Source organism: Perna viridis, chromosome 6 (genome assembly GCF_037379345.1).
Source record: "Perna viridis isolate PV_CMFRI_1.1 ecotype Kerala chromosome 6, ASM3737934v1, whole genome shotgun sequence".
Taxonomy (NCBI): Eukaryota; Metazoa; Mollusca; class Bivalvia; order Mytilida; family Mytilidae; genus Perna; species Perna viridis.
In genome coordinates, this window is record NC_142450.1 from 1552585 (window position 1) to 1576024 (window position 23440).

The 23440-nt window shown below is 34.9% G+C and overlaps 1 protein-coding gene across 1 annotated transcript; it reads left to right on the forward strand.

The window, feature by feature from the left end:
• LOC148613176 (N-acylethanolamine-hydrolyzing acid amidase-like) lies at window positions 1-23294 on the forward strand. Its single transcript, XM_088586385.1, has 10 exons — window positions 1-213; window positions 2104-2204; window positions 5265-5334; window positions 6714-6840; window positions 9732-9822; window positions 10539-10618; window positions 12333-12505; window positions 12883-12945; window positions 18378-18473; window positions 19276-23294. The coding sequence occupies exons 1-10, from the start codon at window positions 26-28 to the stop codon at window positions 19346-19348; spliced, it is 1062 nt and encodes a 353-aa protein (XP_088442511.1). The 5' UTR covers window positions 1-25; the 3' UTR covers window positions 19349-23294.
• The last annotated feature ends 146 nt before the right edge of the window (window positions 23295-23440 follow it).

Genomic DNA, 23440 nt, shown 5'->3' on the forward strand with positions numbered 1-23440 from the left:
TTTACGGGTGTCACATGATTGGAACATGGCAACCTACAGAACACTTTCGATTTCTGTTTTCTTTTCATGTTTTTTTCTTATTCATGTATCTGCGGATAATCCAGAAAGACCACCGTCTTACGTGGTAAATTTGGATTTACCAGAGGAAAAAAGATGGCAAGACGTAGTCTTGAAATACAAACAAATTGTACCAGACATTTACGATATTATGAAGTAGGTATCGCCTAGCAAACACTCTAGTCTCTACCACTAGATAAATGTAGCATCTAGCAGCATTCTAGTTAGGTCCTTTTTCCTAGTAAAATCGTTTCCAAGACAAAATATCGATAAATCAATGCGTTAATCTAACGTTTATCATTAGCACACTGCCTTCCATCATCACCACTTGGACTTGGGTATTTTTCCTTCTTCATTTGAATTGCATCCATAACTGTTATGTATTAAACAAGCAAGCACTGACATGACTTCATAACATGACATAGAGATAACAAACAAAACTAACATGCCGTAAAGGAAACATTGGGGAAGAAAGTAGTTGTTAGAGGCAACGACCCTTCCAAACTGTTAAAAGTGTATGGACCAAACAATGAATTATTTGATAGTTCCCACACCAAGTGTCTTCTATTAGCTGGCCTTTGAAACCATATCTATACTAGAACTGGTCCTGTGAAATGGCTATCACACTATACCTTGAACTTATGGAAAGTAAACAGTTACACAAAAATTACAGTGGCATAGGTGGACCCAAAAATAGGGGCTAGGTCCCCTTTTGATGGAAAGTTTAAGTTGATATATAAAGAAAATAGCTCTAAATCACTGGATCCACCTTTTCTGAATTCCTGGACCCTCCCATGAAATGTTAGAGGTTCCTGACTTGGAACAGGAAGCGGGTTGAACTTGTTTGATAGGGTCCCACCCTTCATCTCCTTTAGCAAATGTAGACTACAAAATGCACCATAACAAATAAAAACTCCAGTCAAAAGAAGTTTAAATTCAATGTACAAATAAGGAAACACAAGTAACCATAAGCAGACGATTACTAGCAACCACTGAAATGCTAGCTCCAGACCTGAATTGAACTGATCAAAAGACCATGCCTCACCATTTAGCAAACCAATAGTATTTTTTTTAATTTAGGTTTGAATATAATTATATCGTTAGCTATATAAGAACAGCCTGAAGTGTCATGTCAACAATTTGATATATTTACTGAAGTTCAACCCCAACGACTTTTTCTGACATTGAAAAAAGAAATATCTTGAACATTTTGCGATATGCTTGATTGATAACATATTTGTCCCATTTGGAGTTATATTTCAACAAAAAGTTGGCATTCCAATGGGCATTAACTGTGCTCCTTTCCTAGCCGATTTGTTTGTATATTCATACGAGACTGAATTTCTTCAGAACCTCGTAAAGAATAAAAAATTAAAAGGTGCTAAATCCCTTAACTTTACATACAGATATATTGATGATGTATTGTCCAACTTTACATACAGATATATTGATGATGTATTGTCCAACTTTACGTACAGATATATTGGTGATGTATTGTCTATCAACAACCCTTCTTTTGGTAAATGGTTACCGTTGATATATCCACCAGACCTCGAGATAAGGATACTATAGAAATAGACTGTTCTGCATCTGTTTTGGACCTACATCTCGAATTTGACAACAGTGGTTTTCTCAGCACTAAGATTTATGATAAAAGAGACGATTTTAATTTTAATATCATAAATTTTCCTTACCTGTGCAGCAATATTCCTTCATCTCCTGCATATGGTGTTTATCTACGTAACAGACCCCTGAATCAGGGGTATGAGCAAAATTTTAATGCGTCTCAAACGGTCTCTTATCAAATTCTTTTTTAGATAACTGTCCTTGGTTGAAAAATACTCAGTTTCTTCTAAAACAATGAGTAATGATTGTTTTTGTAAAATGTTTTGCCGGATTTATTTTGAACTTGACTTGATTATGAATCGGACCAGTGTTCGGTAATTTGTTGTTACCCTAATAGACAAATATACATGTATAGATGTAGTTGCTTTGCAATAAGTTACTGCAAATTACATGTATATTATTATTATTATTTTCTTTCAGACAATTTCTTCCAGAACCAAAATTGAGTATACCTATCATTCGGAAAATAGCAGCAGATGTTGATAACTACCTCCCAGCTCCGTATGCTGGCGAAATGAGAGGTACAGTACATGATATAAGAGTCTGGGTCACGAAAATACACTTTATTAGCATTTTTTTCCAAATTAGAATAAACTTCTAAAAACCATCACGTTCAACACACCCCTGTCCCCAAGACTACAAATACGGCAAAACCTTATATGATTGGCTTTTGATAAACATATATATATTTTAGGTGTAAAATAGAACGAAATACCATGACCCTGCAACCCTCCTCTTTTTTATTTGGAACCGGCCATATCAATATCCAAATAAAAAAGTGGAGGGTTACAGGGTTAGAAGAATTTGGACAAGGTATCATATTGATTGATGTTGGCTCATCTAGTTTAAAGGTAACAAGTTCAGAGGTCTAGGGAGAGGGAGATATTCTTTTATAAGTATTGTAAGTATTTCTAATAATAATGAAAGGAAATTCCCTGATGAGGTTAATAATTTGTGATGGCGAAACTCTGAAAAAAACTTAGCTAGTTGTTTTTCCTCCATGTTATTCCTGAAATATAGCACATATTATTAGTATTCACTGTCACCAGACAGTTTTTCGTAAATTTATTTTTATATGCTATCTTCGTCGTTGTTGTTAAATTTTTGGTTTCCGTACAAAGTTCAAGAGTTTTTGAGACTCGTGGCTAGGATTTACATCATGTTTGTTGTATTTTTATTTTCACTTTTTTATTGTTCACATCTTCTGTACTGTTTTAACTGCTGGTTTTACTGAATGGCAACTGGATGATGTTGAAATATACTAGAAATAATGAACCGTAACTGAAGCGGCATGTTTACTGCGTTACAAAGGGTAAAATAGACATTTATTTAAAATTGATGTAGATGGTTTATTTCTTATTCAGTAATGTAACTCCTTTTTTATCTAGTTTCTCACAACATTCTGTATTGCGAATACTTAACAGATTTTTAATAGCATTTAGTATTTTCTTTTTCCGACGCAGTCGTTATAGTTTCGCTTTTTTACCCTTTGACCTTAAGGACGCTCTTCTATAGAAACGCAAGTCACTTGATCGCAATTCCGTTTCCCGATTGGCAAAATACTGATAACTTAGTGGCGTTCGAAAAAAAAATGTATCGAAACTTTGTAATTGCCTACCATGTGTTATTTTCTTGAAAGAAATGTAGAAACTTAGAAATGAAAAGAAGAAAATTTTACTGCGTCGGCTATCTTTTTTTAAAGATAGTACTAGTTTATTTTTTATCCAACTTTGTATTTTGTTCAATTCCTTATGAAAATGCCTCAACTTTCAGATATGTCTTGCAGTGCTTGATTTTTTAATGTGCCAAAGTGGCTACACTCCAAAAAAATACTTTTTTTTATTTCCAATGATTTTTTTTCAGTAAATTCCTTCTAGCAGTCCTCACTTGCATATTTCAATTAGTTTTGAATATTTCTCACCATGTTTGAGTAACAAGGGGTTAAAGGAGCTAAAACTGTCAATTTTGGGAAGACTGTTTTTAACAATTTTCATCTGATTTAATGGCTGAAAGCAGAAATTTATTTCATATGAATTTCGAACTTTTGTGCAATATTGTATCCAAAGCAGTTGTCGGGTCCACAACGAACTTTAAATCCCTATGTTAAAGTGTGTCAAAAACTAATTTTGTGTCCACACTTGCCCCAAGTTGGTTGCGGTCGTATCTTGCTTCGCTCGGCGAAGTTATTTGTTACTACATTCTTACTTTTTGCAACCATGTATTTTTAAAGATTGATTAATGCAAGATATCAAGACAAATCTTGATAACTGTATATTACATACTGAAGCCTAGCTGTGGTGAAACTTTTTTTTTCAAATGTCGTACACGGAATTTGGTACATACATTTCAGTAAAAAAAAACTGTACCTATGGAGAGCAGTACTGTATGAATACTTTCGATAATTTACGCCTATGAGAAATTATAGTTCTTCTTGACTCGACATAAAAAGTGGCGTTCTGTTAAGCTTTTAGAGAAAGATATAGCTATGATAATATATGATTTGACAATATTAAACTTTCATTTTTATTGAAATGTCTATTCTTTAAAAGACGCCGTTTGCCAAAAACAAAATAGAAAAGAACAACTGTCGACGGTAAAAAATGAAATTTACGATGACAGTGGTATATAAGTATAGAAAGATTGATTGATTGATTGTTGGGGTTTAACGTCCAAGCAGCAATATTTCAGCAATATTCAGACGAAGTATAGAAAGAAGAAAGTGGTATATACATGTAAGTATAGAAAAAATTTTTAGTCTATATGGATTTCAAAGCGATTTAAGGTCAGTAAACCGATTTTGTTATTCCAAATGTGCCAAAACGATTGCATGACTGTCTTGTCCATGAGAAGGAATATATTTCTTTGTCAACACTTTAAGATAACGACCGTGCAAGCTGATTCAAGGTCTTGTTTTATCATCAATTTGTATAATTGCAGAAGAAACATCGATTATGCATATTAAAGTTCTAAGTTACGAAAATCTGCTCATTTCTTTTTATTAATGTGTTCCATTGCAGGGATTATACTGGGATGGGATTATACTGGGATGGGCTTTTCCAATCATTGCAGGGATTATACTGGGATGGGCTTTTCCAATCATTGCAGGGATTATACTGGGATGGGCTTTTCCAATTTTTGTGTTGAGATATAATTAAACTGGTCATTTAATTGCCTGGGCCCTTGATAAGCCCCAAAAAATGCCCCATTGAAATCCTGAATACTTCCATTGGCTCCTATATAAAATGGGCCATTTGCCCATGTTACGGGCCCATAATGGTCAAAAGCCAGGAAAACCCCTGCATTGGTAAAATACTGTCCGGACATGAAGTGTAAATTGTGTGTGCCGAAAATGAACTCCGATTAACCTTTCATCTATTCAAATTTCCTCTTACCCGGCAAAATCCTCTTTTCTATTTGGATATTGATGATGCAGGGTTAGAGAAATTCAGACTAAAATATAATGTAAAAGTTTCATGTATGTCAAGGGTGGTCACATAAAATGTTAGTAAAAAGATCCTCAGGACTGATCTTCAAAATTTGTTTTGTTTTGTTTTACTAGTATTTATATGTATATTTTGCAGGCATCGCCAATGCATTGAACATGAGTCTTGGAGATGTGGTCACATGTAATCTTCTGTATGATATATCAGCGTTAGTATTTTTTTCAACTGCGAATTTTATGCAAGTCTAGTTACCATTCATCTCCGTCCGCCCGTGTAATGCATGTCTACTGAATACTTTTTATACAATCGCAAAAAGATGCGGTCGTATAATTGTATGGCGCTGTCGTCCGTGTCGTTTGTAGACACTTGGTTTTCGTGCGATAACTTGAATGTTAGTTGGTTTTAATTTATCACAAGGTTCCAAAAGTGTATGTGTGTGTGTGGGGGGGGGGGAGGGGCATGCATTTTCCTGATGTTCAAGTAATTACTTGACTATTAGCTGAACGACCACTCTGAAATTGTGTAACAAAATATCACCAACGTTATACTAGGGCGTTTAGATCTGAACTTTTTTGGAATTAAGGGCCAAACACCGATCTGAAAATGACACTTTCCTTATGTTCGGACAATAATTAGTTAAAATGAATGGACCTCGTATAAATTTTACTACAAGATGCCATATCACCAAAGGGATTGATTTTTGTGGGTTGTGACTTGCGCCAAATAAGAATAAGGACCGCAATTTTTTTTATTATCATTATTTCTGGAAATTGATATGTGTCAATGGGAATGAATCGCTTTGAAATTGTACCATAAATGTCATACTACCAAAGGAGGGTTTGGGTTGATTTTGGAGGTTTCGACCTCAATCATTTAGGATTAGGGGCCAAAAAGTGACCTCTTCAATTCTGGTCAAATTCTTATCATAAGTCAAGCATCTAACCATTATCAGAATTCAAAGCTGCATCAAGTTTTGTCTACACTTACCCCAACTGTTTTGGGTTCGACCTCTGCGGTCGTATTAAGCTGCGCCCTACGAAGTATTTATGTATTGAACCTACATTATATTTCTCAAAGTTTACATAGTATTGTATATAAGATGTATGTCCCCTATTGTGGCAGTTTGGATAATACATGATGTGATTTCAAGATCTTTCCAAACTTTGTGGACTGATAAAATACAAGTTCGATTTATGGGATATATATAGGCATTGACAGTGTCAATTTTTGCTAAAAAGTTGCACAAATTTATAAACATCCGGGTTTTTTTAAAGGGGCTAGACCGCCTTGATCCACCACTGATAATGCATTGAGGAACATGACGAGAAAAGGCTGATAGTAGTTGTTAGCTTCAGAATTGTATCATTTCCCTTGATTGAATTTGGGATCGGAATGACCTAGCTGTCCTTTAAGATATTCCGTGACCACTTGCCTTGGTGTATGAAATAGTCGATTTTGGTCTTGCACAAATTTCCGCCCAATTATATTCATTACTAAAGGAGCAACCATATATTTTTATTGGGGTTTTATTCTGCCTTATTATTTTGAGAAAATATAGGTCCTGCCTATTTTTCTTCTATCTATTAGATTTTGTACGAGTATTGTGATGCAGGACCCTAATGGATGTATATGGCATGCCAGAAACCTTGATTACGGGTTTACAGATATACTCCGAAATATTACCATTCGAGTGGACTATCAGAAAAGAGGAAAGGTACATGTCTTAAAACTTCCCAACGAGGTTAAACTATCAAATCTGCAAAGTATATATTTTGGTTGTTCCCACCACGGGACTCGAACTCGTACCGTTGTGATCTATGGCAAAACCGCCTCTACAAAATCCATTGCCCTCTAAACCAGTGCACCAGCTAGGCTATATCAAAAATAGCATTCGTTGGCCGGGTGATTCCTCCTCATAGTTGTAACTCGATACTGGATGTGTGGTAGTATAGGACAGCAATATAGGGGCTGTTATAGAGTATACAGGATTCAACTGACGATCGATGTTACATGTACATTGTACATCAAATAAATAGAACGTACAAACGATTTTGGCAGGAAAAAAAACCATAAATATGCATATCAAAAACCTCAAAATTTCCATTTGTATACTCAAGTAACCTATAACCATGGCATGCCTATGTTTTGTGTGTATGTTTATATATATACGAGTTATTTTTCTTTCACTCAGTACATGAATTCATGTTTTAGAGAAACTTTATATTCCATCTATTTCCTTGGCGTAAGTTTATGAAAAGAAAAAAAAATAGCATAAAGTTTTCTTCACATAATGATAGGACCTACATTTTGTCCGTTACCTTACACTATGGATTATCTACCATGTTCCCATGGTAGCCTGTTTGCATCGAGGGTTCAATCCTAAGCCCATTCATACCATACCTCTACCACGTAAGAGGTTGGAATTCCGTTCCTCCATATCCCAACCTCTTACTTCCGAGCGCCAAATTGCATGCCACACGTTCCGATTTTCTTTGAACAAATGACCTACTTGATTGGAAAATCCATCAAATTGAATTCTGGAAATCCTTTGTAAAAGCAGTTTAATGAACTTCACATTAGGTTTTTAGCTTTTTGAATGTGTAACTTTGGTTGATAAAATTACGGACTTTTAAATTTGAGAAACGAACATATTAAATCAACAAACGAATTGCCTTTACCGACTCAAGTTCGTTTTGTAAAAAATATATTATATTCCGTAAAATTAGTGACCTAATTCAAAATGGCTGGTCACTTTGATAACTGTCTTCATTGCAAATGTTTTCTAGGTATTTAAACGGGAAAAATTTGATTTTTATCGCTTGACTTCCGGTAGCCAAGGTTAAGCTTCTTTTATATAAATAAATGACTTAAGATATTTTAAAACACATGTTTAGCTAATTCACACTTGCGGTGGCTTTCAACATGTCAGATGGTAGAGGTTAGGATCGCACCAAGTCAGAAAATGGCTTGCCAGACAACATCTAACACTGCTGGAGTAGGTCATACCATAGAATTTAAAATTGGTACTCACTGCTTCTCCGTCAAGCAAGCGTGCTTACCTGCGGGTTGTTGCTTCATTGAGCTAGCACAATAGGCTCAAATTGTATGACTAGTGAAGAGCATGGTGTGTTCGAATGGTCAATCAGTCTTGCCCTGAAAATTCTGAAAAAGCCCAATATATGACATTAAACCACATTCAATCAATAAATTAATCATTTTAAAAGAAAATGGTGTACATGTATAATTTTGTTTCCTCCTTCATTTTTAGTGCTTATCGTTTTTCATATTTAATGAATGTATTCAATTTCTGATTAGGTTATAGCGTATAAACTAATCAGAAATTGTATACATTCATTATATTTTAATTAAAAATAAAAAGAAGTGATGTATCCATCACTTTTATTAACACTGAGTTAACAGCAACTTTAATTTTTCCGCCGTGTAATAATTCTAGTAAACAAATTGCCCGCCATTTTAAAATCAGCGGCAAGACGCTGTCATTTCATCACTGGGAAATGTTCAGTTATTTTCCAAAGTTGAAGACATAGTTATTAAAGCAGGAATTTGACATAAACCCGGCGGACATAAAGTTAGTTAATAATTTATTGTCACAAAAACGTTTCAACGTTACAATGTAACTGAAAACGTTTCGGATGTTGACAAACAAAAAGTACGCGAAGCGGATTATGTTTCAGCGTAAACGGACCCAAATTAGGTTATAGCGTATAAACTAATCAGAAATTGAATACATTCATTATATTTTAATTTAAAATAAAAAAAAAAATGATATATCCATCACTTTTATTAACACTGAGTAAACAGCAACTTCAATTTTCCCGCCGTGTAGTAATTCTAGTAAACAAATTGGCCGCCATTTTAAAATCACTATCAAATATCAAATAACTGTTGAAATATGTTTGAACAAATCCAGTGATGCAGAGATAAAATAATGGTCTTTGAAAATGAAGAAACCATCCTTGAGAGAAATTATTTGGTCAGATCGGTAGATTTTAAACATATATGTTTCTGAATTTTCCCATTTTGCCTGATTCTTACAAATGGTTATACTTTTTAAACTAGAGAAAACATTCACATTATGTCTTCTGAACACTTATTTGGTAAAATATTCTGTAATCTGTTTATGACCGGTACAGAACATTTTTGAGAAGAAAGTACTGAAATATATATCATCGATTAAGTTTTCAGACGGGGCGTAGTCAAGCATACGCGACAGGTGCTGTACCTGTACTGACATTTTTCGTTGATACAGCTTGTCAAGTTTAAAATTCTTGTCAAAACGAAATAACAAACAAAACAGTAACAGGCTATTTTGCTCTAATACTCATTTGAAACAAGTTCAAATATATGTTTGTAACTCCCGCCGCACCCATCGAGATTTTGGTGCCACGCATCTGGTACAAATCCCATATGAAATTCAGATACTGCAAATGCCTGGTAACAAGATTGAAACAATTTTTATGTTACTGACCAAATGTCAAACAATGGTCGTCGCGCCCCTTAATAGTTATCGTTGGTTTTGTATGCATTTAAAGATTATTAGTGAATCTACCACAATTTACATATTGTTTCATTCATAATTTCCAGACAATTTACAGTGGAGTCACATACACTGGGTATGTCGGGTTGGTCACTGGCCAAAGACCCAATGTTTTTACCATTACCATGGACGAGAGAGGTAAACATTTCAAGTTTTTGTATTCCAAATAATTATGCGTCTTGGGTGGCTGATTTTGCTTGATCGCCTCACTGTGTTAGTAAAGCGTAAATCTCTGATTTAGAAAAAAAGCCTCAGCTAACATCATAATTATCTTACCTAAATCTAATGATTTTATCTATATAATTATTTAAAACCTGTCTGAAAGTTTTTTTCTTGTGATGCTTCAGTTCCTATCTTAACTTTTCTTTCTTCAGTTAAGAGTCGGGTATGATCCAGGGTTTCAGATTTGAGAAGTAAATCGAGTTAATTAAAATCGGGCCGGGTAAAATAATGCGGCATAAATGGTCAGTCCGTGGTAAAACACTGATAAAATGGACTTTCCGTTATTTATTTCTTAAATAATCACACCTGTTGGAAGTGAGACCTTACGAAAAAGAAGGTAGCCTGACTTTAAGGAGGTAGACCTAGGGTAAGGGACATAACTCTTGAAATGTGATATGTTTGTATCATATTCAACTTCACCAAAGCCTATCAAGCTTTCGTATGAAACAAAATGAAATCAGTCCAAGTTACTTTGATGGCAGATGCTTACATGAAATTGATGTAAAATGCTGAAAACAAACATTCCAATGATTTGTAATTAAGTGTTGTGTCCCTTACCCTTGATCTACCTCCATTAAAAATAGTACTCTTTGTTCAAAGGCATCTATAAACTTGTAATTTTCATTTTTTAGATCAGGGTGCAATTTGGGAGAATTTACTTGTTGGTATTTTGGATAAAAAAGCCATTCCAGTTAGTTTTCTTATCAGGGAGGTAAGTATGTTTTACTTCACGATTTACAATATGGATTTACCTAGCTAACTGTAAATGTCGAAATTCGAAACAAGAGCGAAACGTGTAGACAAAACGCAATCGGGAAGGTTGAAAAGGGTTGAATAGAAAGAATTACTTTTGAAATATCTTAAATTGACCTTTCCTCACATCCTTAACTCGAATTTTGACCAATAAGATCACTTGAAATTAAAAATTAGAAGAAATTCTCCAGTTAATTTAAAGTGTAAAAATTAAAATTTAGTGTAAATACATTAAACATGATATTGATTAAAGTGTAGTGGTTATAGTTTAGTGGTTGAAGTGTAGTGTTGTTTAAGTGTAGTGGTTACAGTTTAGTGGTTGAAGTGTAGTGTTGTTTAAGTGTAGTGGTTACAGTTTAGTGGTTGAAGTGTAGTGTTGTTTAAGTGTAGTGGTTTCATTGTATTGTGATTACAATACAAAGGTTGCAATGTAGTGTGGTTACAGTGGAAGTAGTTACAATGTAGTGTGGTTACAGTGTAGTGGTTACAATGTAGTGTGGTTACAGCTGTAGTGGTTACAATGTAGTGTGGTTACAGCAGTAGTGGTTACAATGTGGTATGATTACAGCGTAGTGGTTACAATGTAGTGTGGTTACAGCTTAGTGTTATAATTTAGTCACAATGTATTCTGGTTACATGGCAGTGGTTACAATGAAATGCTACCATAGACCTTAGATTATACGTGTAGGCCTATGGTAGTACCCAACAATCTTTTGTCAAACTACATTTGAAGCAGTCCAATATTGGGACACGAATTAGGAAAAACACACTAATGTTTGTCATGTGTTTTTCATATGATTAGAAAGAGTAATCAATTGAACCAAGATTCGAGCAGAAATCAAAATCAAAATAATATATTCAAAAGATAAAGACTAGAAAACAGACACACACAACAAAGAACATGAAATAAACTACATATCACATACAAAGAAACATCCCAGACTCCACTAAAAAACTAGGAACATGAACCAGGCGCACCAGTAGGGTAAGCGTTCTCTGCTTTCCTAGAAACACCTTGCTTGTAAAATGTCATGTCAATGGTAGAAGAAAAAGGGAAAGATAATTATGACACGGTGAACTAAACGGTTCTCACGGTGCAGATGGATACACCATAACGACCCAAGAGCTCGTGATGACGATCATGAATAACGTGATAACTTTATGTTTCTGATTAAATAACGACATGTAATTCATGAAAAACGAGGAAATAAATTCAAATGGTAATTGGATATCATATATGAGAGTTTGAAGTAAATGATTTGATGTTATGTATTCTATAAATAAGTTTCCATATGTTCTAAGTATGTGCAAAGGAGTAGACAAGGAAACCAAGATTCTAGCGGAATGAAAAGAATGTAATCCAAGGGCCAAGACCGGACATTGAAAACAGACGCACAAAACAAAGAACATAAAATTACCAAAATAATACAAGTATACAAAGTAACAAAAGTAAATGAGCACTCCACTACTAACTGGGAGCATAAACCAGGTGCACCGATAGGGTAAACGTCCCCTGCTTTTCTAGTAACACCCGCTGAGTTGCTCACAAAAAGTCGTCCAGGGTAGACGAAAGAAGAGAGGATATTAATATGTTGCAACTTTGTCTTGAGTGCATCAGCGTGACGTGTTTGCATACATCTTAATAAATATTATTTTATATGTATGCATTGTAGGCCTTGGCGACATCAGAAAACTTTACGACAGCTGTCGATAAAATCGCCTATACTCCGACAGCAGCTTCATTTTATGCCATTATGGGAGGGTCGAAGGCAGGGGAAGGTGTCATAGTTACAAAGGGACGACTTGGTCCTATAGACATGTGGAACATAGATCCAAAATCTGGAAGGTGAATAAATTCATGATTTATTGATGTTTTTTTTTACATAACGAAAACTAAAATGTTCAGTGACGGATCCAGATTAACCTCCCTTTTTGTTAAATTTGGTCAATTTTGGCAACATTTCTGCCTAATAACTTTTGATATTCGCAGGTACTTATTTTGCAAATGATACCAGATTGCGAAACAATCACCGTATTTGTGATTCGTAAATTGTTAGTGTAAGCTGTAGGACTGAATGAAGTAGAAAGCAGTATAGTTTTGACAATGATTGTCTGGAGCATTAATTTTTACGATATTGACGCCCAGAATTAACCTATAATTGTATTTAACTGCATTTGTTTTTATTGTTAAATTACATATGATATGTTTTTTTTCAATATTAGGTGGTATGTTGTGGAAACAAATTATGACCACTGGAACCCTCCGCCAGCTGACGATGATAGAAGGTAAGATGCAGATTAGGTTTTTAGGTGCAGGTATCAGTGGTGGATCCAGGGGGGGGTCCTCTGGTAGTTGGACCCCCCCAACCTTTTTGAAGAAAAAAAAACTTTACTTTCTTCTGAAATTTGGGGAAATTTAGCAAATACTAGCTTAGAAACTCTTTTTTCCTGAACTCTCCTTTTAAAGAAACCTGGATTATTCCCCTGGGTATCTATTAAAAAAAGACAAAGTTCAAAGTATGATAAGCATGCACAGGTACATGTGCACCTAACATACTGAAATATACGTTTTTACACACAGAAGTTGTTTCTTATTTAATGACAGCTACTCAGTTTTATACAAATTTGTAGTTAAGAAATATGCTTTGGTTTCTTTTCTATAGATCCCTTATGCATCTGTTCTAACATATCAAGATCACCCAATGATAAAATTTCTCCCTGTAATAGCTCCATGCCTTTATCTCGTAATTGTCTGCGTCAGTCTGCGTCAGTTATCCACTTCCTGACAATGCTGAAGCTATTCTAACTTTATCTCGTAATTGTCTGCGTCAGTTATCCACTTCCTGACAATGCTGAAGATAGTCAAGTAGCAACAGATGACCTTTTTGATTGTTATATTTTATTTTTGATATTGTGGTGTCTGACTATAGGAGTGTCAGACTGTTAGAGTCGGACTATCGGATTGTTAGACTGTTTGGGTGTCGGACTAGTGGAGTGTTTGACTGTTTAGGTGTCGTATTATCGGAGTGTTGGACTGTTCGGGTGTCGGAGTGTTTGACTGTTTGAGTGTCGACTATCGGAGTGTCAGACTGTTGTGGTGTCGGACTATCGGAGTGTTTGACTGTTTAGGTGTCGTATTATCGGAGTGTTGGACTGTTTGGGTGTCGGAGTGTTTGACTGTTTGAGTGTCGACTATCGGAGTGTCAGACTGTTGTGGTGTCGGACTATCGGAGTGTTTGACTGTTTGGGTGTCGGATTATCGGGACGACCCCAGTTTAAGTTAATCACAATCTGTTGGATTGAATTGAAAAAAATACGTGGTTGTGTGATCAAAAGTGTGGATTTTTTTTCATCTATAATAATTATTAAGGCGTGGTCATGCCCAATCAAAGCACCCAAAGGAGATTTGAACATTTTTATTTAGGTGATCCTGGCCATATTCTTACGGATGCAATGATAACATCAAAAGTTTAGGAAACCTTTCAAGCCAATATAACAATAAGGAGTCATGGCCATCGCCACTACACGTCACCTAAGTTACATGATGTCTCCATAGATGGTCTCCTTCCTTTCATACAAAAACCTCTTGGACTATCATATTAGAACCAAACTTTATTCTATACCTCTCACTCTACTACACTCCCTTTACATTTCTTCCACTATACTGTTTGTCAACAAAGGTATAGATGCAATTAACTTGGCTAACATCCTCCATCACAAAAACGTTACCAACAAAAATTCCCCCATATTTCAAAGACAAATCCATACCAATTATTTCATATTCCTATACTTCGCCCATTGCATCCAAAATTTTCAATTATAAAAGGCTATTGCAGAACCTCGAGATTGAGAACTTCAAGGCTAAACCATCTGACTGTTGTTGCAAAAACTCTCCATTCAAATATGGTCCTTCTGGTCACGTCGTTACGGGAGATTTAATTATCATCGAAAACGAATTTCTGCGTAATATCCTTTCTAAAGGTCCCAAGTACAATGTACCGTGAACCAAGCTCCATAAATTGGAATTATAACTTTAAAGTTCTTATGGATGCCGCCGAGGACTATGCAAGAAAATGGATAAAACGAGAACAAGAAGACATTGATTCTCTGTCAGAGTGGTTGAAGGCCGTGAGGTCTTTAATTTTGAAACGATTGAAAGTTTTAAGGAGGTCAATGAGTGTCAAGGCTACATCGGTTTACAAAGACCCCCAGTGTAGCAAAAACATTGTCTACTATACATGACAAGTATGTTGTCGTAACAACACACAAAGCCCAAAACAACATTGTTTTTGTCTGCAAAACGTTTTACATCCAATGTTTATTATCACAGGTAGACATAGAAAATAATAGCAGCGATAAGACCTATACTGCTACCACACTCTCCAAAGAAGAGATTGTGAAAAACCAAAAATATGTGCTATCCTCTTTTAGTCTCTTTACTAAGGACGATGATTGTGATTTACCGTCTATGTACTGGTTTCCTAAACTCCACAGGAATCCATACAAACAACGTTTCATAGCTGGATCTGTATAATGTACCACCAAACCTCTTCCAAAACTTTTAACTCGCAACTGTCAAAGATGGTCTGCAGTCCTGCCACAACACTTGTTACTCCCGTAGTTGTATTAATTCAATGTGGATCCTGAAAAATTCGATTCGATGATCTGTTGGAGACAATCAGTTCAAGACTATTATCTGAATAAAATAGCATCAAAACCTATGATTTTTCAACACTGTATACTTCTATTCCCCATACTCAGTTAAAATCCCGACTTAAAAACATTATACATCGTTGTTTTTCCTAAAAAGATGGTACAAATATATAGTTTTTGGTAGAGATTCCTCATACTTTGTAAGAAATAATTCCAAATCATCTTCCAAATATACAGAGGAAGATGTTTACAAAATGCTGGAATTTTTAATCGACAACACATTTGCCCAGTGTGGTGGACGTGTTTTTCAACAAACAATCGGCATTCCAATGGGAACAAATTGTGATCCTTTACTTGGGTTTGATACATCGCATTTATCTCCAAAGAACTTGAGGTAAAGGATACTACAGACACTGTGAAGTCAGTCTCATATCTTGACCTACACTTAGAAATCGATGGTAAAGGAAAACTATTGACCAAACTTTACGACAAACGTGATGACTTTTCATTCAAAATTGTCAACTTTCCTTTCATCTGTAGCAACATTCCTTCAGCACCCGCGTATGGAGTGTTCATATCACAACTCATACGTTATGCCAGAGCTTGCCGAAACTACGCAGACTTTTTGTATCGCGCTAGAACTCTAACAAATAGGCTTCTATAACAGGGTTATCTTGCTACAAGATTAAAGTCATCACTACATAAGTTTTATGGTCGTCATCATGAACTCGTGGATCGTTATGGTATATCCATCTGCAACATGAAAACTGATTTATTCAACAGGTCATAGTTTTCCTTTCCTCGTTTGTCCACCCGGACTTTACTTTTTATGAGCAACTCGGCGGGTGTTTCTAGAGAGGCAGAGGACGCTTACCGTACCGGTGCACCTGGTCCATGCTCCCAGTTTTAGTGGAGTCTGAGTTGCTCATTTGCTTTTGTTACTTTGTATTATTTTAGTTACTTTATGTTCTTTGTTGTGTATGTCTGTTTTCCATGTCTGGTCTTTGTCCCTGGATTGCATTCTTTTGATTACCGCTATAACCTTGGTTCCCTTGATTACTATTGATCTGGAGTTCATTCCACGTTGATACTTTACTAGCATTATTTATGGCGTAACCAGAATTGCTTTATTACAACAATTTATTTTTATTTTAATTCTTTAGTCAACAGTGTAAAGCATTAAATAATCAGTCTATCCAAATAGATAGTCGACAGGGTGGGTGGGGTGCTAGGATGTTATATGACCGCGCCTTTGCAATTATGAGTCGCACTCATGCCAGAAAATTCCCGCCATGTAGAAGATTGCCTGTCCTGCTATTCTTGACAGTGTGCCATCCTAATTTCAAGCGCTTATCATATGTGTTCAGTATATTTATTGTCTTTTCATTTAAACCTATAAGTGATTAGCAAGAGCTTTAAAATCCTAATGAATTTCAAGAAAACAGTTATGAATGAGAACAATTTCGAATATAATTAGAGGAAACGAAATTTTTAGAGATGATGGTTATTAAGTACCAGTCCACATGAAATTCAGACACTGCCAATGGTAAAGTGATTCATAGTAAAGAAAAACCCACCAAACAAACGATGCTTTGTTTTCATATGCTATACTTTCACATAACAACAATCTTTTCTGTATTCAGATCAGCACTTTTAAGAAAATCATACATTTATCTCCCACTGAAATCAACCAAATGAAACCAAATCAAGAACGATAGCTCTTCCAAAGTGCAAATCTCATGTAGAATCTATATGATTTTTATCTTTAACGCGCAAAAAGCTAATGAAAAACTAAAACTGGTTTTGTGATCAGTAATTGTTTCTGAAAAAGAAATGAGACTGAATTCGGCGGGTTTTAAACATGCATGTCTAATTTTTAGGAAGACTGCCACTTAAATGGTTAAAATGACTAAAAGTGCGTTTTCCTTTTGGTTTTTGTCTTGTTTTAAGCTGGTGTAATGTTTGTTAACATAACCACAATGCATCTTCTATCACTGTATTTTGGCGGCAGCTCAGAGGGTAGTCAGGTTTCGTTGATGTTGATAAAGTAAATCTTATCACAAGTTACTTAGTTTTTATAACAAAATGGTTAAGTTGATAAAACTAGTCGGCAAAGTTGATATAACCAGTCGGGTAAGTTGATATAACCAGTCGGCAAAGTTGTTTAAACTAGTCGGCTAAGTTGAAATGACCACTCGGCAAAGTTGTTTTAACCAGTTGGCTAAGTTGGTATGACCAGTCGGCAAATTTGAAATAATAACCAGTGGGCAAAGTTGTTATAACAAGTTGACTAAGTTGATAAAACCAGTCGCCAAAGATGTTCCAACCAGTCGGCAAAGTTGATATAACCAGACGACAAAGTTGTTATAACCAGTCGGCAAAGTTGTTATAACCAGTTGGCAAAGTTGATTTAACCAGTCGGCAAAGTTGTTATAACAAGTTGGCAAAGATGATATAACTAGTTAGATAAGTTTAGGTAATCATTGGGCTATGTTGCTATAGCTAGCCGTCTGACGAGTTAAAAGTGTTATTTTCTCTTAGAATCAGGCAGTGGGCTTATCATGATGGAAAAGTCTTTCCATGAAATCTTATTCAGAAATGTTATCTGAAATGCAGAAACCGCATTCATCTCTTTTTAAGTGCAAGTAGTTCCCGGTATAAAAAGATGATTGAAAAACGCATTGCAATTTTATCAACAGAGGGAGGTAATTCACTTTCCCCCTTTCATTCTATTTTAACTTGCTTTCCTACATCATCTACAATTTCTTAGAAGAACAATAAATTTGTCTTCAATAGACCATAAACTATTTGCCCATATTGTCAAATTCGTATGTTTTTCTGACCATGATTTATTATTTTTAAATTTTGTCTAAATCTTGCAGATTTCAGCGCTTGAAAAACAAAACTACCTATGACACCAACGGCCTTCCATGGAATGTTCAAGTTAACGTCTCAACTGAAAATTTAGTTTAAATGGAACTGTTTACTTTCGTCTCAAAATCAAGTGTTATTTGGACTTGTTTTGAACACATTTGACTTTTAATAATTACTTTTAATTACAATAGAGATCCTGCAATTAAAGCAATGAATGCCATGGGTCAGAAGGAAATATCGAAGAAAACCCTCTTTAATGTAATGTCAACTCCTCCTGTCATGAATAAGTAAGTATCACAGTGTATTGTGATGTCAAATCCTCCAGTTGGGAAATAGGAAGTAGTACTGTATTATGTGATGTCAACCCCAGTCATGGAAAGGTATTTACCAAGTTTGTATTTTAATGTCAACTCCTCGAATTATGAATAAGTAAGTCCCACTGGCACTTCCTCTCCCTGTTTGTGGAGGGATATTTCTCGACCGAAAACGATTAAAAAAAAACACGAGAAAACGGAATTTAGGCTTGGTATAAGATATATAATAAATTAAAAAACCTGTAAGCATAGATCACCAAGAGTAAAGGATAACTGCCGCTGAACATGATAAATATTAAACAGTCCTCAAACGTGAAACTGATGTCGCTCGAGTCTGAAATGGAATCCCACTACAGCCAGGCCTATTTAAGTACTTACTTAATCAGTAATGTATAATATATTTTTTCTTTTATAACCAGTAAAAACTATCTGCGTCACAGGTGCTTCAGGATAAATTCTAACAGCTTCTCGGTTGTTAACTAGACATTTGAAGCAGAAAAGACCAAATTGAGAATAATTATGTGCCAACCATTGCCCGATTCTTATACAGAATGGTATACTTATAGCTTCTGTCAAAACATTAAGTAGCTGTGATAAGTAGTCGCAGTGTAGAGAAAACTGTAGAGAAAAAGGTGCGGGCGGACATGATAATGTTCACTAGTCTATATTTACCTCTCGCGTCAAAACTACAGCTGTACGGGTATCATCATATGATAACTTTTTTTCGATTTTAACGAGAGTTTGGTTAGGTGTTGTCTATTTCTTTATGTTTTAGCAAAACAACATACACGGTGGTAATGTCAGCGTCACAGCCTGAAATCATGGAAGCTTGGATTAGGCATCCCTAGAAATACAGGTCTTGATATTAACTTTTACACTTGAAAATTGTGACATATTTCTACTGTGATATTGACTGGTTGATATGATTTGTCTGGTTTTTTTTTATTTTTTGGGTTTTTTTTTGTACAATTTTATTTTTCTCTCTTTTGAATTGTTTTTGCATTTATTCGTTGCATGAGCAAGCACTTTATGTAACCGATTAATCAATTTATGAGTGATGCCTACATCTCCTGTACAACAAATTCATTATAACCAACGAACAACCGAATTATACAAAAACAAGAGCAGTTCCGTAGAAATAACAAAAGGTTCGGTGGGGTTTATTTTGACAAAAATATCCACGATTTTAAAAGTGTTTAATCAAATTTTATTCACTTTTAAGGATGTTCGCTACTCAATTTAAAAATAACAAGGATGTCATAGGGTTGTAAAGTCTCTTAAGAAGGTAGACTTAGGGTAAGGGACATAACTCATATGTCTGACACCTATGTTCTATTTTTTAAGTTTTTTTTTTAATTGGTCAAATAGTGCCAGAGAAGATTTTTTAAAGAAATAACATTAAAAATAGCAAAAAAAAAACGCCAAAAATGGCAATAGCTCCAATATGGCTTAATGGATTAAAACGAAAACTTGACCACAGGTAGATCTCATCATACTAAACACTTTTAAACACGTTATAATTTGGTTAAACCTAATGGTTTTGGTGATATATGCGAAAAACTACAGTCTGACCACTATGTCCTATTTTAGTTACGGCGGACATGATTTTTTGACTGATAAAAAATTCCCACATCACTTCTATTCAGGATACCCCAAAGAATATTCATTCATAGGTTTGTACCAATTGGTTCAATAGTGTCAGAGGAGGAAAGTTTTGAAAAATTGTTATAACGACGATGACAACGATGGCAATAGCTCACACTGCCTTCAGAGAACAGGGGTTAGACAAGGTTTTTCTCATCTCCAGAACCGTTAATTTTAGTAAAAATATTTCAATTGCCGAAATGATCATTATGATAAGGCCTACAAAAGTCTGGCAAAGATGTCGGACGTCTCCTTGTTAGAGTTAATGCCATTGAAAGGTGAAAAAAAATGATGTTTTAGCAGTTTTCAGCCAATATCTTGAAAACTATAATAGGTAGAAAAAAACATTGATGAAATGATCCTTATATGTCCTACCTACATCTTCTTTTGAGTCAAAATTATCCGACAACTTATTGTTAAAGTTATTGCCCTTGAAAGGCAAAACTTGAACCAGGTGAACAATTCAGACTCCTTAGAGCCTGTTGTTTTTATTTCCACTCGAATCTTGGTTCCCTTGATCACTTTTTGACATCTGCCAAACCATGCATTTGAGTAGATATACAGGAGTACCAAAGGAAGAAAATGCTTACGCAAAACACACCCGGAACATTAAGACAGAAATAAAACCAAGGAAATAAAAATAAAACAGAAAAAAGCTAACAGCCACACACACTACAAGACAAACAATGCTCTACTTACTGTAGTTTAAGTACATGTTTATTGGGTTTCAGTAATGTATTTTGACAAGTCTGTTAGGGTGTCTTTCAGTGGGCATTTGATGACATCTCGTTACAGTAGATTATATTTATTGAACACATTTAATCTATTCTGTATTGAGATCTACCTTTATTGCATCTTAAACAGGTAAACATGATGTTCGAAATACTACATGTACTTGACTACTGTGAAACCTGTCTGAACTCAACCTTTTTCGGACTATATTGGTATTATTCATCAGCGAAGCAAGAAGTTTGTTTTCTGAGGTTAAAAAACGCCTTGAAAGTAACATTTAAGGACTTCTACGTCTAAGAATCAGGCAAAATATTATAAGGTGTGGCACATTAAGTAAAAACACACAGACATTTTATTACATTATCAAAATATTTATACCTCATAACCTCAAGAAATTACTGTCGGAATTGTTGTTAAGTTTGCCTTTTTAAGATATTGATAGTTCAAATTTAGTTGAAATGCACTATGGAAAAATGCCGAACTATTTCCTTATATAAGCAGTCAAAAAATATCTACGTCACCAATGCTTCAGGATAAAATTAAATAGCTTTTCAGTTGGTTTATAGATGTATTTGAATATTTTTGAGGTAAAAAGACCAAATTGAGAAAAATGATGTGCCACTCATTGCCTGATTCTTACACAAAATAACATTAAAGGACTTCAAATGATGTCTGGTTTAGACAAGTTTCTGGTTTTTTTGGGATCTGTTTTGACAGGTTTCACAGTACCTGTAAGTATGTAAATCAATTAAAGCACGTGATACATATTTTTTTTTCATGTTTAATGTATATTAACGAGTCGCTGCTTTAAAATATTTGTTGTAAAGATTAGACAATGAATGTCTGTAGCGGAATCAGGTTTGAACCCCTTCCTCATTTTTGTTGGAAAATTGGGGAAAAATTAGAAAATGATAGCCTAGAAGTATCCCCTTTTAAACAAATTCTGACCTGGATATGACCCACCCGCCTTCCAAATATTTCTGGATCCGTCCTGGCAGATAGAATTTGTTTGATGATGTAATATCTATAAATAGACATTGACTCTTCATTCTCTAACTCAATTACAGAATTCCAAATATGTGTATGTATAATCTATCAGCTATACTTTTTGAGTACAAGTCAAAGGTAGAATAGGGCAGTCCGTTTGAAAGAAAACTTAATTTACTATAGTGATAAGCCATCAAACTAAGGGATGTTAAGTGTAGGTATTTGTAAGAATCAGGCAAAATGGGAAAAATCAGAAACATGCATGTCAAAACCCAATCGATTTGAAAATGTAATATCACTGAAGGAGGCTTTCTCTATTTGAAAAGATCATTATTTGATCTCTGCATCATTGGCTTTGCTCAGAGATTTTTCAATAGAATGTTAGAAAAATGAGGTTTTAGACTGAGTTATCTGCCCTTGAGATATTCATTTTAATTGCATTTCTATGAAATTGCAACTTAATGTGCCAGCATGATTCAGATTGTTCAAATAGTCAAATTACTCTATCAAAACGATGGGTTTTTTATACCATGTTTCAACAACTGTCTGATTCTTACAGGGACTGACACTTGAAATGATTCTGATTGTTCAAATAATCAAATTACTCTGTCAAAACGATGGTTTTTTATATCATGTTTCACCAACTGCCTGATTCTTACCGGGACTGACACTTGAAATGATTCTGATTGTTCAAATAGTCAAATTACTCTATCAGAACGATGGGTTTTTTATACCATGTTTCACCAACTGCCTGATTCTTACAGGGACTGACACTTGAAACAGATCACTTTTGAGGTAAAAATTAATTGTTTTTCAACTCTATCAACACTTCCTGCTTTATCAGAGAAGCCCATTTGAGTGAAAAAAAAAATACATATATTAATCAGATGCATTTTAAGAACAAATGTTTTTGCGCTTGATTCATTGTTTTAATATTTTTTAACGTTCGAATCTCGCACGGGCAGTCATCAAACTAGTTCCTGACATTTGACCTTAGGAATAACTGACCTATCAAGAAACGTTTGAACTCCCCGAGACGTTACTGAACTGTATGTTGGCGCCCATACTATTTCTGAAGTAATAGTATGTGTGACACCGGGTCCCGATGTTACTTTTCTTCCGAAATACGATGCGTCCGCTGCGGTCGGACTAAGATTATAATAAAATCAAAGTCACGCCAATCACACGGCGCATTCTTTTCTGTCAAATTGCAAAATCCTACAGGCATTTTTAATTTACAATTAACTGTTGGTGATCGAAATGATGTAAAAATAATGTTAGAAAATTATTTTAAAAGATTTTTTGCATAAAATTTGGTGTTGTAAAATGACAGACATTATTTTTAAAAGCCTCTTCCAAGTGGAATAATTAGCGACAATGTTCTTAAAAGGGAAGAAGGAAAATGTTCAATAATAAAATATTGAAATGTTATACAGATTTTTTGTTGTTGTTGATGTTACAAGAAATAGGGTTTGGTGACATCCATCCCCCAATATCTCTTTGAAATATGAAAGAATGTTAGTTGAATGTTCTTCAGATAATTTGATAGACTCTAAAGTACAGAATTACGATCATTC